The sequence below is a fragment of the Acanthochromis polyacanthus genome, chromosome 17, assembly GCF_021347895.1.
Source record: "Acanthochromis polyacanthus isolate Apoly-LR-REF ecotype Palm Island chromosome 17, KAUST_Apoly_ChrSc, whole genome shotgun sequence".
Classification (NCBI taxonomy): Eukaryota; Metazoa; Chordata; class Actinopteri; family Pomacentridae; genus Acanthochromis; species Acanthochromis polyacanthus.
Window position 1 is genome coordinate 14,456,906 of NC_067129.1, and position 18,846 is coordinate 14,475,751.

Sequence of the window (18,846 nt, forward strand, 5' to 3'; positions counted from 1 at the left end):
AATGAAATCGTTTGCTTGGACACAGATTAGCTTTTAGGAGTTAATCAATGATCAGATGGGGCTTTAAAGGCCTCATTCATTTATTTTCATTGGGGCTTAAAGTTATGCATAAATAAGGGTGCGGCTGCTTTGACTGACATGTGAGTGCAGTCATAAGACAGTTCATGGCCCAGAGACATTCGCATGACCCATCTCAGCTCTGTTCACGCTCCACCTCTTTGCTCATTTTTGGATTAGCTGGGAGCTAAGAGGAGTCAGACACTGTCAAGATGGTGACAGCAGAGAGCTTTAAAACTGCTGTTCAGGAAACTTATGGGTGATGTTACAGAGGGTTTGTTCATCTTGTGTAAAGTCTGTGCTCTAAGGAAAACCAAGTAACCTAAGCATGTCTCATAGGCAAAATGTGGGAGGAATATGATGGATCACCTGGTGAAAACTCATGCAGGTACAGAGAGAACAAGCAACAGTAAAAGAAGATTTCTAATCAGCATTAGTGAAGTCACTTATATGGTTATATTGGTCTTAGTTGATACTCACATCCAGCTAAGATAAGATAAGAAGCAAAGAGATGAGATACTTAATTGTAAAACAAATCTGGTTAAGATATCTTATTAAGTGCCTCTGTAATAAATTCTTAAAATTGTAAAGAGCCTACGGACACCCTGTATGACAATAAAATCTCTAGCAGTAGCACCGTGTCACCAGCAGGGGGCGCCAGGGTCAGTGTTCCTGCTCCCTCTGCCTACAAGTCCTGACAGGGGGCACACATTACCCGTCAACCACTTTCCCCGTGTATTAAAGCAAGATGGCAGCTGTTGTTGAGAATGTTGTCAAACTGTAAGTGCTGGACTTTTCTACATACCTTCCACCTGCGCAGGTGACACACGCCGCGGTCTCATCCTAACAGCTGCGGAGCCTCCCAGCCGCCGGCTCCGTCGCTAGCTAGCTTAGCCGCACTCTGACTGACTTAGTGAGGTTAGCCGACGGTGTGGGACCGTCGTGTCTGTCCACATCCTGGAATGGAAGTGTAAGTTAGCAGACACGCAGCTGGCGTCTCTGAAACATGGAGTGTGTGTAGTAAAACGCGAGTCTGTGTCATTGCGAGTGCGTTTTTGTCGATATTGCGGTTAGTTGTTGTGTCTTTGTAGCCGAACGCCCGTCGCGGTGCTAACGTCAGTGTAGTGGAGCAGCTAGGCGGCTAACGAGCTAAAGAGAGTGGAGTAGTGTCCGACGTTGTTAGCTGGAGGTCTGTGGCGACGACTTTACAATGAATGAAACACTTAAGGACTTTCATCTTGACTCTGCAGTGTTAAAGCTGCCACTGTAGCTACAACATATGAGTCATTTCCAGTAACTCTTGGGAAGTGTAAAGTTTAACGTTTCGGTGAGCTGAACTAGGCTGTGCTCAAACGTGCTTCCATTTCCGTTGTCTTGATTCGTGTCGCTGCTGCAACCTGAAGACACTATTTACGATGATTACAAACAACTAACGAGCCTCATTTAACGCATGACACTATAAAACTTAGCTCACACCCAGCTAAATATTCAATTTACCTCTAAAGCTGTCCCTGTCCGCCATTGATATTTTACTCAAAAATTAAATGCATTCAAAAACATGTAATGTAGGGTATCTTCAAGCCCCTACAATCCCGATAAGAAAGACAACAATGCTTAAACTAACGTAGAACATAATAACCAGGGTGGTGAGGTGAGGAATAATTACGTACATGACAGATTTATGCATTTTCTACCTATCAGTTATTAATATCTGGAATCAGATCAGCTTTATAGGCCAAGTATACGTACAAATACAGTGAACTTGACACGATTTTCTGATTTGCTCTTAAACTACACACTAAAATACATACATCTTAAACAGGGCAACAGGTTAATGAAAGAAAAGGGAGTGTTTAACTACCACGTCCAGCTACAGACAAGTGTTCAAGAGCATAGTGAAAGTGAACAGATTCTGATGATAAATCAAAAAATACAGTTGACGAGAATATTTCGGGTTGTTGACACATTATACACATGAGGGATGTGGATGATAGTGCAGCTGAGAACAGTGTTACTGGGATGAAATATTGACAGATACTAGATAGAAAGGTTATACAGTGGTTCATCATTGACTGATTTAATAGTTCATCAGAGTGAGGGCCTATGAGAAGAAACGTTTTTTTCTGTCTGTTTAGGTGCTGACGTGGTGATTTAGTTCGAGACGGTCATTGTTTGGAATCAATATCGTTCATTCAGGGCCAGTACTGACACTGATTATTAGAAAATTAAATGAAAAATGAAAATCTTGGTGTCAAAATTTCAAATAACATCAACTTAGATGCAAAACTTGATTTGAAAATCTCTTTTTAGACCTTCAAGGAAACCAGAAGATATTCCTATCTTAGAACACAGAATCAGAGAATTTAACTGGGCAAATATTGTTCTTGATTCTTGTAAAACAAAAAGAAAAAAATGATTACTCAAAGTGATTAGCAAAATAGTCTTTGATTAAGTTAATGGCTGACAACTAAACGCTATTCCACAGTATTGTATCCTCACACAAAATATAATAAGATCTTTCATTGACAATGTATGTTTCTGATCTGTCATTTTTGACACAACTACATATTCCTCAACTGCTCCAGTCCAACTTATTGCTGTAGTTGCTCTGGAAAGTGCCCTGGGGCTCCCTGACAGCCTCAATAGTTGCAGTTGCCAGATGATAAGACTATTTGTTTTCATTCCTTTTGGTTTCAAGAGTTTGGAGAAACAGTAAGATTTCTGTCAGGAGCCTGTCTGTCTCATTCTTAGTTCAGTCAACCCTTAGCTTTCCTAAAAGAGAACAAGTACGCCACACTTTTGCAGTATATTTATGCTGAAAACACAGCTCACTTGTGGTGGTGCTGACTACCAAGCTCTTTGTTGTTGATGTACCAACAAAAGAGCATCTGCTGTTGCTCTTTTCCCTAATTATTTAGTCTGAAGCACAACGACATTGTCTAGAGACAATCAACAGGCAGCACAGCAGAGAAATACGAGTAGTTTAAAACTAAACTGAGACCGCGCTGATTTTAGAGTAGCTGCACCTGCTGATTCTTGTCTTTCAGCCATTATAGACCTAATAACCGGCATCTGCCTCTGGTCTTGTTTTGCCAGGCTGGGAGAGCAGTACTACAGAGATGCTATGGAGCAGTGTCACAACTACAATGCCAGGCTGTGCGCTGAGAGGAGCGTTCGAATGCCGTTCCTCGACTCTCAGACCGGCGTGGCTCAGAGCAACTGCTATATTTGGATGGAAAAGAGACACAGAGGACCAGGTGAGAAACAAAACACATTCACTGAAATGCCACTTAGGGCTAAACAATAAGTTTATTCAAATATTTTAAAATGGTGACAGCGATGAGAATCAAATTGTAGAGCTGCTACGTTTAAGTCTTATGAGTCCATAAAACTGCCTCACAATCTTCAAATGAAATGGGGCAAGAGTAACCCAATTTATCTTAATTTTACCCAAAAACAGAGCAGACTTTTGGTGGACAAAATATAATCATTTAGACATACAACATGTATGTTTGAAATTACAAAGAAGGAACAGCCGATGCTGACGATCTTATCTAATCTGCTAGCAGCTAGCTGTGCTCTTCTGAATTTAAATGAGAATTTTAACAAGGCTCAAAAGGCCATCTGTGGAAGCTATAACACAGCGTGTGGGTTTCTTCTACCTGCGTGTCAGAACATCTGACAAGTATCGCTGAATTTTAAATAGACTGAGTGTTATGTGCATGGATGTCTTCTGCTGTCCCTCAGGCGTGGCTCCAGGACAGCTGTACACTTACCCATCCAGGAGGTGGAGGAAGAAGCGGAGGACTCACCCTCCAGAGGACCCCAGGCTTATCTTTCCTCCTGTCAAGTCAGGTACAACAGCTTCAGGCCTCAGTTCACCTCATTCTGCATTTTACCATGTTGGCTGTGCTCTCCGGACTGTGGTTATGAAAGAATAATTGGCAGATACATTGCATTATGTTTGAAGTAATAGTTTATTAATTAATGAGAGATGTTTCTATTTGAATTTATGTGTATATATATATATATATATATATATACAGCAAAGTGGAACCCTGTAGTTTGGATTTGTAAAGCAAACCAACTTTGCAAATAAAACCTTTTTTCTGCTTTGGCTCAGTGAAGTATCAGTGCAACTTTTGAAAAACACTGCAATGAATAGAGCGTTGTTTTAGACCTAATATCATTGTCACAATCCCTTGGGCTAATTTGGCAGTTGTTTGGCAGCAGTAGGTTGTTAATGCAGCTTACGCTGCTCAGAGACCAACAAAGGATTGAAAAGTTAAAACGACAGGTGCATTGGATATTGTTTATGGGTTTGAAAGGTTGTGTAGATGAGGCATTTTCCATTTTGACCTTTCAAGCTGGCGTGAGAATTCACATTTAGAAATGATTCCATTCTTGTTTTTCTGAAACCAGCTGCGATGTTCACCACAGCAGTTATCCATCTGGCTAATAGCATACAGGCTACATGTAGGCTATTTTTAGCGTGCCATACCGCCAAACTGTCATATTTTTGGTTAGAGTATTTTTTTTCTAGGTATTCAGTCATTCATTCTCTTAAGCCCCAAACACATTTCAAACCCACACATTTTCCTCGCTTTACACTATGTGGATGAGTAATTGTATGCATCAGAAATGTAAAACACCCCCAGTGTACTTTCCAGTGGTTTACTTCTGTGATTATATCTTGATATAGCTGCGTTTTATTCACAGAGGTAGATTTAGGACTGAAGAAGGATGCTCTGTTGTCATCGGACGGCAGCAGCCTGGAGGCTCTGCTGAAAGGAGATTCTCTGGACAAACGAACAGCCACAGATCTCAGAGGGTCCGAGGAAGATTCAAACATGAGCGATTACACCGGAAACCTGAACCCTGCGGCCCGGATCAGAAAGGTTCTTGATTTTATTGAGTTTTTGTGTAAAATATGAGGATGCTGTAGGCAGAAAAGTGAAATGAGTCATAAGATATGTCTGGACTTATGTTTCCTTTCTTTCATTTTTAAAAATACTGACTCCTCTCTGCTGTTAACGTAGAGAATCCTCGAGCCAGATGACTTCCTGGACGACCTTGATGATGAAGACTATGAGGAAGACACGCCTAAAAGAAGAGGCAAAGGCAAGGGGAAGGTAATCAACTGCTGTTAATACAATACATCACTCTCAACTGTGATCGTGTTTTCCAGCCTGTCTGACTCTAATAATGTCCACAGGGACGAGGAGTGGGCAGCAGCAGGAAGAAGCTGGACACAGCTGCACTGGAGGACAGAGACAAGCCGTACGCCTGCGATAGTGAGTCCTGATGGGCGAGAGTAGAGCATGTGAACTCCAGTCGAGTACAGACAGATGTTAACAACTGTAATGTTTATAATCTAATCAGTCCTCACTCTATCAGCTCTCTTTCCATCCTCTCCTATTTCCCTTAACCCTCTTGTCGTCCTGCAGGTCAAAATTGACTCCTTTTAAAGTTTGAAAATGTGGAAAAATGTATATATTTTCACAGTGAAACTTCTGATGTCCACATTTTCAACATTTTTGGGAAATCTTTGAACATTTTTGGGTGGAAAAAAAGAAATGTTAAAAATGTTTCTTAAGAACATTCACACAAAAAATCAACCAAAATCCAGCAAATTTCCCTGGATTTTGGTAGATTTTTTTTGTGAATGTACTTAAAGGAAATATTAGAAGCCATACATATATGTATGTAATCACTTTAGATATTTTTAGGATTTTTTTGAAGATTTTTACTCATTTTTTGAAAATATTTACCACAATTTTCTTGTCAAATTTGGGAGATTTTTTAAAAAAATAAAACTTTTAAAGAATTATTGGAATTTTCTTCCTGAAGGTTTTGCAAATTTTCAGAAATTTGGGGAATTTTTTTCCTGAATTTTTTCAGACAAGAAAGCAATATTTTTTGGTGTCCACAAATGAGGACAACAGGAGGGTTAAAGTGCTTTTCTTTTTCCGTCTTCTCTCTTCTCTTTTACTCCTTTAATCTGACATTTTTCTAGCTAGTCTAAGCTCAGCTGTGTTGTTTGCCATTATGATATTATGCTTTTCTTTAACTCGCATTTCAAATCTGTCCACGGGCATGAGGAGATGGGGGATGTTTCTTTCACTTCCTTGTTGTTGTCTATCTGTACTGCTTGACGTATTTTTCCTCGTTTTGAGAAGCGTTTTCACTTTCAGCCGCGGTCCTCTGTAGGTCACTGCAGACCAGCCGAGTGATCTTCTGGTCGGTCTGTGAGTCTGTTTCTCTGAGTCTCTGTCTGTGCTCTCTCTTCTCCTTCTCTTCTCTCTTTCAGACACTATCAAACAAAAGCATATTTCAAAACCTTCTGAAAGAGGTATATTTCTCTTCATTTCTTTTCACTCCAGTCTGCCTTTGTCCTTTGTTTTCACTGCCTGACTTTTTTTTCCCCCTGTGTTACCAAGTAGATGTGCTCTTGGTGTAGCTCTGTCCATATGGCGAATGCTCTTTTCGACACTGTTTACTTAACTAGATTCAGAAAAGGTCAATAGAATGTTATTATACACCTCTATTGAAGTGTAGTCATGAGTCATCTCAGCTTATACAAGAGAAGCTTTTTCTGCACTGAGTTTGGCCCTACTAGAGCCTTTGGACCATTGTGCTGTTTTTCCTCCCCTCTGTGCTTTTTCTTTTGTCTTGCTACTTAATGCGTGCAGTTTGACTGTGTTACAGTTTTGTTCGTTGCCTCTTCACCCCCTCTGCACCCTCTAAAGTTTCATGTTTAAGCGTGCCTCTGCTTGAGCTTCGAGTCGGTTTAATGTCTGCTTGACCTTTTGAGGAGTCTCTTTCAAAACTTTCTGCCACTGCACAAAATCACTGTGCATGTAACTAACCGTGTCTTTGGTTCAAACATTTCCTCAAACAAAAACCGGTCTTTTAGATGGCAGTTAGGCTTTACTGGCTTTTTGAGGAAATGAAAATGAGAGAAAGTATGGAAGTGAAAGAAGAAGTACAATCTTTGAGTGTTATCTTATGACAAACATCACACCCCCTGTGACAGCAACTTCACACAGTGGCTTCTTTGTTCTCCTTACAGTCAGAAAATCCTTCTTATGCAATCCCACTGGCTTCTCTTACAACACACATTAGTGGAGTATGATTCAAATCAGAAACATTAATATTCTAGTCAAGTTTAGGGCTATTCTACAATTGTTGAAGTGTCAATCTAGTAGGAGAAGATTGATACTTAAGGTGAAATGAAACCAAATAATTGCATTTCATAGTTCATTTATATGTAATTCATTCTCTAGTCTCACTGTATGTCCTTCTCAAGCACTGTCTTAAATTGACAGATAAAACCAGTGTTCTAAAGATTGCATATCATATACCAAGCATCTCATCTGCTGACTGCAGATATGTGGCCTCATGAGATGTTCTCTCCATGCTGTGCTTTTCCCAAAAAGGATGTGATGACACTTGTCTTAATATACTGCCTCAGAGCAGAGCACGTTGTTCATATTCCCAAACGGCCTCATCATTCTTCATCTTTCCCTCTAATTTCATGGCCAGTGTACCATGTCATTGTGATGGTTTTGATATTCAACATAAAGCGGGAGACCACAGGAACCTGGTGGGTTCTGAAGTGATTTCCTTTCAGCATCACACCTCATCATTTCACCACATAAAAGCAGCTGAAGTCTGTTCAATCGTCAGATCAGAGCAGATGTTGCACAGATCTAATTTTATGTCTGGTTTGCCTGTGTGGTCTTTCAAAGTCTGTGTTGATGGCTGTTTGGTTTTTGTTGTTGCTGTTTTTTTAACATTCTTACAGTTAAGGAAAACTTGGTTGTTGCTGCCATTAAACATATTACCACATTATTTATTCAAATGTTTTCAACTACAAGGATTGAATTTTTTAGCAGACTACATAAACAGAACTGTCAAGAAGTAGGGCTTTAGTACAGCAAGGCTTTTATAAAAGACAACATATGATAATCTTGACAATAGAAATGTTCCAGTAATAGAAAGGGTTTCTCTTACTCTCAGCAGTACTGGTGGAATCTCTAGCAGAAGTAAAATATCCCATGATAGCACCCTAAAGAACAGTCATCATTTCCATGAGTCACCCCGTTCCTCTTTTACCGCTGCCTGTGTACAACATGAACTTGACTTGTTTGTTCTTTGTTTTCATATTCATCCATGTTGTGTTTGGTGGTTTTGGTGGCAGTCTGTGGGAAGCGCTACAAGAACCGTCCTGGCCTGAGTTACCACTACGCCCACTCCCACCTGGCTGAGGAGGAGGGTGACGAGAAGGAAGACATGGAAATGAACGAGCCTGCCCTGCCACTGCCTGAGGAGCCAAAAAGTGAGTTCCAAGAAAACAAGGTTGAATCAGAGATTTCATCTTTTTTTTCTTTTTTTCTTTTTTTTTTTTTACTTGTCTGCATTTATTCTCATTGTTTAACTTCACAGAAGGGGTGTCAACGTTTTAGGAGATTGATGCATATTTTAGTCTTGCAGCCAAATATTTTAATATTTCGTGCATGTGTGACCATCACCAGCCCTCCCTGATTCTTTATTAGAATTCCCTATTATGAGCCAGGGAGGGCAGTGCTACACCGTGATGACCTTAATGATTTCATCATTATAAAGGGCTATCTATCTAAAATCATTAATCATGTACAGTAACTGTACAAATGAACTCTCATTTGTGGACGCTGGAGTAACTAAACACTGAAACGCTCAAGATATTTTCCTTTTCCTTCTCAGCTCCCAAAAAAGGTCCAGATGGTCTTGCGTTGCCGAATAATTACTGCGATTTCTGCCTGGGAGACTCCAAAACTAATCACAAGACTGGACAGTCAGAAGAGCTGGTGTCCTGCTCCGACTGTGGACGCTCAGGTACGTCCTAGCTGTATGGATGCTGACATACAGTAGCAACAGGAGAAAAGTATGTATGGAGATGTACGAATGGGAATATTTTGGCAAAGTATAAAACGTTTAAACCATCTTCCTTGATGTAGGCCACCCCTCCTGCCTGCAGTTCACTCCTGTAATGATGGCTGCTGTGAAGACGTACCGCTGGCAGTGCATAGAGTGCAAGTGCTGCAACATGTGTGGCACCTCAGAGAATGACGTGAGGAGTTTACCTGCATTCTGATATTATCTACTAAACATGGAGGTTAAGAGTAATGCTGGTTGTTTTTACAGATGACTGTAGTGCCTTGTTTTCTTTCATTTCTTCCCATTTCTTCAAGGATCAGCTTCTGTTTTGTGACGACTGCGATCGAGGCTATCACATGTACTGTCTCAACCCCCCAATGTCTGAACCTCCAGAGGGTGAGTCCAGTATGTTTATAATTTGTAGAAACGATGAATCTGAGAGAGCTTGATTTCATATGTTGGGTAAAGAAGAAGACTACAGACTGATGAAATGAAAGCATCACCCGAAAATGAACACTGACATAAAGAGATAAGTATGACATGTTTTACGTTTAAGTTGAAGTACATCCATCATTTAGTCCAGTGAATATGCACATGTAAAAACATGATCTGCACTGGAGCATCAGTATAAGAGTAGGAACGATAACGTGGTAGTTTCACAACAGGAGTGACATGACGTTCTGTGCAGTTTACTGTCCATAAAGTGGCCACAAATTGTTAGAATATTGGACGTCTGCAAAAGTCCGACCAGAAGAAACGCATCTGAAACCTGCTGAAGTTCACCACATGGAGGATATTGATGACGGGGATGTAGAGCTTTAACTATGTACAGTGGTCCTTTGCCACATCGCAGTTCATTTTTCGCGGTCCCACTGTGTCACAGATTTTTAAACTGCATTTGGTATGGCAGATTTTTTTTTGCTATATCCCAGGATTTTGCATTATATAGTTATTTTTATGTATTTTGTATCCTGGCAAGTTGCACTGAGGAATGACGCTGGAGAAAAAATATCTGCCTTTTATGCACTCTACAGCTGGTGGATGCTTTATGTTCACACACACAGAGAAACAAAGTAAAAATGTGGCAGGAAGTCATCAAACACTCCACTTCACACTCACGGTCCTGACAGCATAACACTTAACCAAAGTAACTAGGCTGACTAAACCACAAAAACACAATAATACATAAACACTAATAGCACTACAACACTAACATAAACCACAATAAAGACATTTAAACACCCGACGCCCCGAGCTCCCATGGTGCATTGCAGCATAACGGTTCATAGCAACCGGCTCTGCAATCGCTACATTGTTTTAATTATTTTTGCAGTAAAATAAGAATTTTAAAGCCTAAAAAATTGAAAAACAATATAAAAACGATATAAAAGATAATAATTAAAACATATTGAAAGGATATTTAATCGAGAAAACATGCATAGCATACAGCGGTGGGGGGGTCTGGAAAGTAACCCCTGCTATGGAGGAGGGACCACTGTAATTTAAAAAGCCAAAAATGTCCCAGATTTTTGAAGTTTTCAAGGCCAAGCAGAGGAGAAAGATTACCTGCACCCTCAGTCTGGCACCCACTGAGCCAAGCTTGTACAACATTTATCAAACCCACCTTGTCTGAAAGTCAGACAACTCAGAAAGTTCTCAACTTGTGCTGCTTAAAACCGCAGAAGTATGAACACTGAATTTAGTAAAGCCTCTCTATTTTTTTTATTTTTTTACAATTTTCTGTAAGTAATCATAATTTAGAAATATAAGCACGTTTCTTCCTAAAATCCAAGATTGTCTAGTGGTGCCTTAACACAGCTATATAAGTAAAGTTGTCAAAAACTTTCAGAATTTTAATTTAGTAGTACTAGAAGTTAGTTTGATTGGAGTTGAGAAATACGATCAGATTTGACAGTTGATGCTTTTCTGTGTACACATTTCACTCTGTGTCAAAAGACTATGAGCGCTTCATCCTAAATGCATTAAAAAACTTCGCTGTACTTCAGGTTTATGAACATCCAGTATAAACCTTTGCTAAAGACACTTTACCAACAGCTTTATATGTGTTTCTCTCTTATTTTGTCTCTCAGGGAGCTGGAGCTGTCATCTATGTCTGGCCCTTTTGAAAGAAAAGGCGTCCATATACCAGAACCAGAACGCCCCACCATCGTGATGGCTGCTCTGCCCTGCATACAGTCATCGCCCAACCGTCCCGCAGCAGTATGGTTTACCCTTAAAGATCGATGTTAAACTCCCCTGACGAGCTGACCTCAGAGGGAGTGTGTTCTGGACAGACAAATTGTGAAAAGGGAAGTACGCTCTACCAGACTGGCCTGCCTCAACCTCCAATATGACTGTTACACAGTTCAAACCTCAGATTCTGTCCCATAGAATTTTCTTTTCACTACCTTGCCACATAGCCAATTTGAGCAGTTTTAATTTTAAACACCATCGACAGCTTAAACAGCCAAAATATCACCTCCCGTTCAGCTTTTTTACACATACAAAGTTGCTAAAACCTTGTCTCTATCTTGCAAAGTACTGATTTTATGACGAGAGCAGAAATGGAGCTCACTGAAATCCAACAGCATGCCAATGCTTGCTCATAGTAAAAATAAGACATTTTATAATATTTATATATTTCTATGGTATATAATAGTGTGAAGTATGTACAAATTGGAAAAGGAGTGGTCGTGTAATGGTCTTTTTTTATTAGTGCCCATCTCATCACTGTGGGAAGAATCCACAGTCACATGTTCTTTTATGGCACTGCTGATATTTGGTAATTCATTTGATAGAGTCAAAGGGATTTGCTGAGACTAAATGATTTTCCTTCTCTTCCACTGCCACTGGCCGCACACCGGCTCACACAAAGACTAACAAAAAAACAGGAACTATGAATAGAAATCCTGACATGCTCGTCAAAGTGGCCTCAAAGTCTGAGGGGTTTCAGGGACGGCAGGTTAGACTTCACTCCAGTTGTTGACTCGCTTGCTGCCTCTTGTTCATCGAGCTGCACGCTGAGTTCAAGGTGTAGACGCTCAAATGTTCTCGTTTCATTCAGGCTTTGGGGGTAGGGCTGGGCGATATGGCCAGAAAATAAAATCTCGTTTTTGTTTTTTTAGTCATCTTGGACGATTTTGATTTTAATCGATTTTTGTTGTTTCTTTGCGGTCTGTTTGCTATGGCTAGTGCTAGCTATACCACACTCCCATAGCTGCGAGCACTCTTCCCATTCTTTAGGATGCCTCTGCCGGAGGTGCTGAAAGAGGTTAGTTGTGCTGCTACTCTTCGTTTTCATAGTACTTTTGCAAACCTTGCACATGACCGTAGTTTGCTCTGTGTCAGTCTTGTCAAAGCCGAACCACTTCCATATAATCGATGTAACATGAGGCCCTTTTCTCGCGACCAACTCTTCATCTGCTGTTCTGTCTGCCGTGGCGGGGGTGTGAGTGTTTTGGCGGAAGGAGATGAGAGGCGGAAGCAAACACCAGTGCACAAGTCGTGAAAGGCAGAAGAAGAATCTGTATTGTTATATATTTAAGCTAGCCTCAATTTTACGATTTGGCAAATTTTCAAATCGTCAGGTTTAAAAATGCGAATTAATCAAATTTATTCGATTTATCGCCCAGCCCTACTTTGGGGCCTTTTTGACTAAACTCTCAGCTCTTCACTCTGGTCCTGAGGACTGCAGCAACACAAAGCAGGCTTGATGTCGACACGCGGACCGGCAAACACAACTGGCCTCTGTTTTATTAATGTGTGCTAATGTTAAGATAATGGTGGTAATTCCAGTCAAATATGAATCCTGTTTGCATTATCAGCCAGGTAAAGGGATAATTACTGTGTTCTAGCAGTTTGCTGATTATGCACCAGTGTCTGTCGATGTTGTGACACCAATAGATGAATTTAATGCAATTGAGGACCATGTAGCCTCACAGATGGTCACTTACTGATGATGTAAAAGCAATATAAGAGCTCCTGTAGGATGCTGTAATGACAGGGATTCATAGCAGAGTAGGGTTGTACTCTGTTCACAGACAACGTGCGATACTGTAAATTTTCTATATCAGAAAATGCTCTAACAAATAGTGGACTGGCAGCAATTCTGAATGGCTCCATACTGTAGAAAAGAGATTTTAATGTGTATATGTATAGTCCTGGGGAGATGGCTCTTTTTGTCACCGCTTTCATAGTTTTTATTATGCAATGGTTTCCTTCTGTGGCAAGGCTGAAGAAAAAGTCTGTCTGAACTGTTGAAGCAGTTACTTTACCTCAAACAGAAACAGTATTTAAAGGGTTGAAACATGCTGTAGATAGATGGGACAAAGGCAGAGGGATGAATCGTAACGACGGCTGCAGTGTCTGCTTCAATATCTGCATATTCTACAGTTAAACAAGTGCATGTTCAGTAATTGTCTGCACTCTCATATGCTACGTAGTTGTCTCAGCGTTAGGTCGGCAAAGGTGTAGGGAAGTGGTGTAATATAAATTAACCATGCTATCATGTCGTTTCAATAGCCAACTAACAATTACTAAAGCATTACACAAGTATAACTTGGTTTATTTTCTCATCACGTTTTAAATTTACCGTTTTATCTAGAGACAGTGGCTTCTAGAATATTTTGCTGGTTGTTTTTGTATTCATCAGCGACGTTTGCGTACCTGAGGTGTGGGACTTAAGTGGAAGTTGCTTCCTAGTAAATCCTGTGATAACCCGAGCTGCTCTCCTCCAAAGCTCACAACAAGAAGCAAAGTCTGTAATGTGATTAAGAGGTGAACACTCAATCTTTGAGGATCCAACTTGGAACTGAACTCACACAAACAAGAAGTTCATCTTCTGCTGTCATATCATTGTTTTTTAAATATCAGATTTCCAGCTTTGGGAGAGAATTGTTCATCACAAATAATATTTAAATCAAGATCATAGGTTTACATAGTAGGTGAATTCTCTTAGGGTGGACTTTCATTTGGATTGTGATGGAATGTTTTATTGTATGAAATTGTCTTCAGGAAAATAAAATACTAGGCACTATAACCTGCTGTTATGTTTTCTTTTTACACTGGATTACATTCAGGGATTAATGGAGACTGAGAGAATGAGCATGATGTGGTTGTATTAGTAGTTCCTTTACACGTCTATTTTATGTCAGACGTGTCTCCATGATTCGCTTTACAATTTACGACGTGATTAGTGAGCAGAAATGTATGATTTGTGTGAAGTTTGGTGGAAATGAAATGTTGATCCTGATACTTAAACATTACATCAAAAAGTGTAGATTTCCAGTTTCTGCACTTATAAGAAGCGTGGGAAGAAGTATTCAGATTCTTTAGTGGTACTGTTACTGAAGTAATGTCAAAGTACTCCATCCATCCGTTTTCTATTCACCACTTAGTCCTCATTGGGTCATGGGAGGTTGGAATCTATCACAGCTGACTTGGGGTGAAGGCAGGGGATACCCTGGACAGGCAAGAGTTGATCCAGATTAATTTTAGTGGGGGGGGGGCACTAAAAAGTCGTAAGAAAAAATGAAAGCTGCAACCGACTTCTCGCTTTTACAAAGTATTTTTCATGGTTTTTTTGGTTCTTTAACCCAATAGGAACGCTGTATATGACCTTTTCATTTTGGACTGTTAATATTCAAATTATGATGGACTTGTTTCCTTGTTTATGTGAATTACAGCATCATCAGCTGCAGCATCTGCCTGTTATGTCAAACTAATAAGCTCAATGACAATCCTGAGGGCAATTAAGTGAGAAATATTGTACAAGAACAGCACTATATACAAACCTGTCAATTTTCACTTCCTAGAATGTTTACTGACAATTATCACACCTAAAATAAGAAATAATATTCTGTACTTTTAGCAACTAGTTCTCAGCTGTAAACCAGAAACATCATAGGGTTCTGTATGCTAATCAGCCTAAATCAAAATGAGTGCTACCCAATACACAGTGAACAACAACAATCTGTACTTTGATCTGTGATAAAATAATCTGAAATGTTCTGTGCAGTAATTTAAATTTTAAAATACAGTAAGTAGCATTCTATACATTCAATAGTAAACCTGAAACAGTAATAAATGGTAACAATACTCCATATTCTTAAGTCATTTAATAGTGCACAGCTCAGCAAACATAGTGTTCTGCATAGAAATCACAAAAAGCTGCTCTCAGTAATCTTTCACAGTGAGCAGATGTTCTTGTGTTTCAGGTCCATGGTCCAGACATGACCATCGAACAGGTCGGGGGGGGTCTGGCACCGTCTACTTCCTAGAGCACCTCCTCTTTTTGCATTCTTCATATGGGATGGAAAGTAACATTGGTTTAGCATGTCGATCAAAGGCCTGTAGGTGTGAAGCAGGAAGCCCTCCACAATGAGGATGTGAGTCTCCTGCTCCTCCTTGTGGTCGGACGTCGTGACGATCTCCGTGTCCAGGGTGTTATTAACACCATGAGACTTCTCAAACTTCACCGGGTTCTCCAGCCATACGAAGATCGTACTCATCATGGTGTCCATGTCCAGAGCAGTGATGACATCGTACTGCTTAAAGCCATCTTCACCAACTTCATTCTGATCTTTGGGCTTGAAGAAGTCATCCTGATGGACCACGCAGCAGTTGGGCAGGTTCTTGATCAGGCGGTTGGTGAGGGTGGTTTTACTGCTGATGCTGATGATGTACTTCATGTTCTCGGATTGGTCAAAGCTCGGAAAAAGGGTCAAAAAGGTCAACAAAAACCGGGTCGGGAGCGATCAGATGTGGAAGAAAGCTGAAAAAGAGACGGTTGCAGCAGGAAACGTCAACTACTCGAGTTCTCCATGGCGCTTGAGTTTAGTGAGTAAGGTAAGAGCAGAAAGGGAGCTGCCACTCGGACGCAGTTCTTCTGCCCAGAGAGGACCTCTTTCTGCTGTCGCTGCAACACATACTGCTCTAGTTGAGGTTTTAGGTGGAATATTCCTTTAACCAGCCCCTCAGGTTTCTTTGAGGATTTCGGATGAAATACTCGGTTAAACCAACATTTTAGGTGCATGTTCAGGGATTTTTGATGGAATGTTCCTTTAAGGTGTGAGGACCTTGTAGGTGGAATACTTCCTGAAACTAACCTTTTAGGTCAACATTCAAAGATTTAAGGTGGAATATTCTTTTAAACCAACCTAAATTTCATGTTTTGATCATTATCAAGTGAGAAACCTCAATCCTTCCTCATAATGACATTTGAGATTTCTGCTGCTGTTATTTGTTTAGTCCAGACTAAATGACAGAAATCCACAACTGTAATTATATTTCAGGACTCGGTTATTAAATGCCAAAACAATCCATGTCACTCTAAAAACTCAGCAGCTTTACAAACTCTAAGATTAAACTCTCCACAAGGATCCAAAATAAGTTGGACTTCTACATGAGAGCTTTAATTATTCTTCATCTACTTCCTGAAAAGTTTGGCCAATAAAAAAGACAAAAACTAATATTTTCAGCTGAACTAAAGACAGACTTTGTGATTTTTCTGCTCACATGTTGTGTTGTTGTAAACTTACTCTTTCAAATAAATAGCCTCCTAACCCCCTGGAAATCAGTGTTTGTCCTGTTTTTGTGTTGCTCCTCGGCGACCCTCGAGAGCTGGGTTGTAATGTTTTTTGAGCAACACACCATACTATGACGTTTGTACAGTGATGGTTCTACTATGGAACCAGCTTGACATGTTCAGGCGTTCTTTGTGTGAAAATTCAGAGATTTCAGGTATCAGAAGGTGGTTTTCTACTTTCTTTGTTTCTGCTTCAACTTTAAATGAAATTTACTTCACTAAGCCAGCCCTCTGGTCTTCCAGTAAGCTGTGTTCCTATTGGCTGTCCAGGTGGCTGCTTGGTGTTATGAGGAACACCTGAGGAGCTCAGTGTCTTCCTGCTTTATGCCTGCAGTCAAACATTTCTTCTGCTTCTCTTCACTGAACTGGGTTGGCTCCGTTGCTTTAGTTTGTTCTTTAGGCGTTGGCTTGCAGCTTCCAGCAGTAAAATTGATTTTAATGTGTTTCTTGGTGAGTTTTAGGGCTTTGTACTGGATAGTTTTCTTGGTAAATGTGGTTCTTTAGCCACAGTTAGCACATGGTGCTAATGTGTGCAGTGATTAGTGGATTTGGTGCAGCTGAGTTGTCTTTATCTTGGCTGTAGTGAGTCTTTAGAGGTTTTTGGTCAGATACATTCTGTATTCTTGTTTGTGAACCAACGTTGGTTGTCCAGAAGGTAAGAGTTCCTGTCCTGATTCTGTGTAAAGAGGTTCTCTGGTAGGCTGCAGGAGACTTTAGCGTTTGGGTTGTGCTCGTTTGGTTTCTGTATGGTTTCATTTGGACGACTATCTTGAGGCCCCTCCATGTGTTTTAGTGAGGTTTTCTGGAACAGTTCTACAAAGCAGCCTGCAGCAGAAGAGACTTTGAGAGTTTTTAGAAAGTTCTGGAGACTAGACTTTGGAGCAGCAGAAACATTTGTCAGCAGTTTGAGCAGGAGAAGCTGAGCTTTAGAGTACAAATGAGAAGGAAACCTTCTTGATCCGTGTGGTGAGGTCCTGTACCAAGAGTTTGAGCAGGTTGTGAAGAGTCTGTAGTTCTTTGGTCTAAAAGCACAAGAGTCGACTCATTAAAGGAGAAAACAGGAGATATTGTTGGTTCTTCTGTCGTTCTGCAGTTTCCTAGACTGAATATCAAGTTTCTATTTAAATGATTTACTGTGTGAGCCCAAGAAGGCTTCAATAAACTCCCTCCATCCCCTGGACACAACATATTTTACCATGTTAATCTTTTTCTTTAAAAAATGTTTTTTGAGTTTTAATCAGTTTTTTCTCTTAGCTTGTTTAGTTTTGTCATCTGTGTGAAAGGTGCTAAACAAAAAATAAAGTTTAATTGATAAACTGAATAACTGACTCATGATTGGTAATAACAAGAATTATTTCATTGTGATTTAAGTTTGTTTTAATATTAAAGTTGGGCTTAAAATCTTGACAGAAAAAAACTGAAGAAATAAACTACATTTAAAAAAGCAAATAAAGGAAAAAATAATGCTGTAAAATGAAAATTGAACAATCAACAAAATTAAATGATATTAAACTGTTTAGCATCTTATCTTCTACTTAATTAGATAATTCAACAGAAGATACAAAACATGAAATATGAAATTAAACAAAAATTTTAAACAAAAATATTAAACATAAAAGATGAAATATTTTAGATAAACATTTAAGAAATACATTAAACAAGAAAAATCAAACATTTTAAAAATACAAACATTTAACTATATTATTAAACCTTGAAAAGAAAAAAATATATAAAACTAAATAATTAGAAAGTTAATCTTAAAGACAATAAAAATTTAAATAGGATTGAACAGAAATACTATAATGCATTTGAAAAGAAAATTAAACATTAAAAGGTGGTAAACATTTAAAAAGAAAAACCTTAAATTTAATTGAAAAATTAAACATTGGGAAAGAAAAGGAATTTTTTTTCAAACAAACCGATAAAACATTTGAAAAAAAACAAACACTAAAAAGACAAAACATTTCAAAATCAAATCAGACATTACAAAAGATTAAAAGGTGAGAAAAGAACAAAACTAAACATTTAAGAAGAATCAAATTAAAGACAAAACATTTGAAAAGACACCAGTTAGACTTTAGAAGATCAAATTAAACGGAAGAGACAATAACGATCAAAAACAGCAAAAACAGATAAAGGTCTTAAAGCGTTTTCTACTTCTGAAATGAAAACATCAGTTGTTCATTTCAACATTTCCTCTTTCTATGTTCTTGGTTTAATTGTGGACAGATTTACTAAGAACTCATTTCAGAAAACTGCTTTCCAGATAAAGTCTACTAGTAGTT

General features: G+C 39.3%; 1 protein-coding gene across 4 annotated transcripts; it reads left to right on the forward strand.

Annotated features, from left to right (window-relative positions):
- Positions 1-695: 695 nt before the first annotated feature.
- On the forward strand, positions 696-14,014 carry dpf2 (double PHD fingers 2). Of its 4 annotated transcripts, none has more exons than XM_022210873.2 (12): positions 696-837; positions 3,154-3,314; positions 3,805-3,912; positions 4,777-4,955; positions 5,097-5,189; positions 5,273-5,351; positions 6,368-6,409; positions 8,261-8,398; positions 8,803-8,934; positions 9,057-9,169; positions 9,291-9,372; positions 11,067-14,014. In XM_022210873.2, the coding sequence occupies exons 1-12, from the start codon at positions 806-808 to the stop codon at positions 11,147-11,149; spliced, it is 1,242 nt and encodes a 413-aa protein (XP_022066565.1). In that variant the 5' UTR covers positions 696-805; the 3' UTR covers positions 11,150-14,014. The 4 variants fall into 4 exon arrangements, with proteins under 4 accessions (XP_022066565.1, XP_022066567.1, XP_022066569.1 ...); XM_022210875.2 differs by having other exon boundaries at positions 9,297-9,372; XM_022210876.2 differs by lacking the exon at positions 696-837 and adding an exon at positions 852-1,027.
- The last annotated feature ends 4,832 nt before the right edge of the window (positions 14,015-18,846 follow it).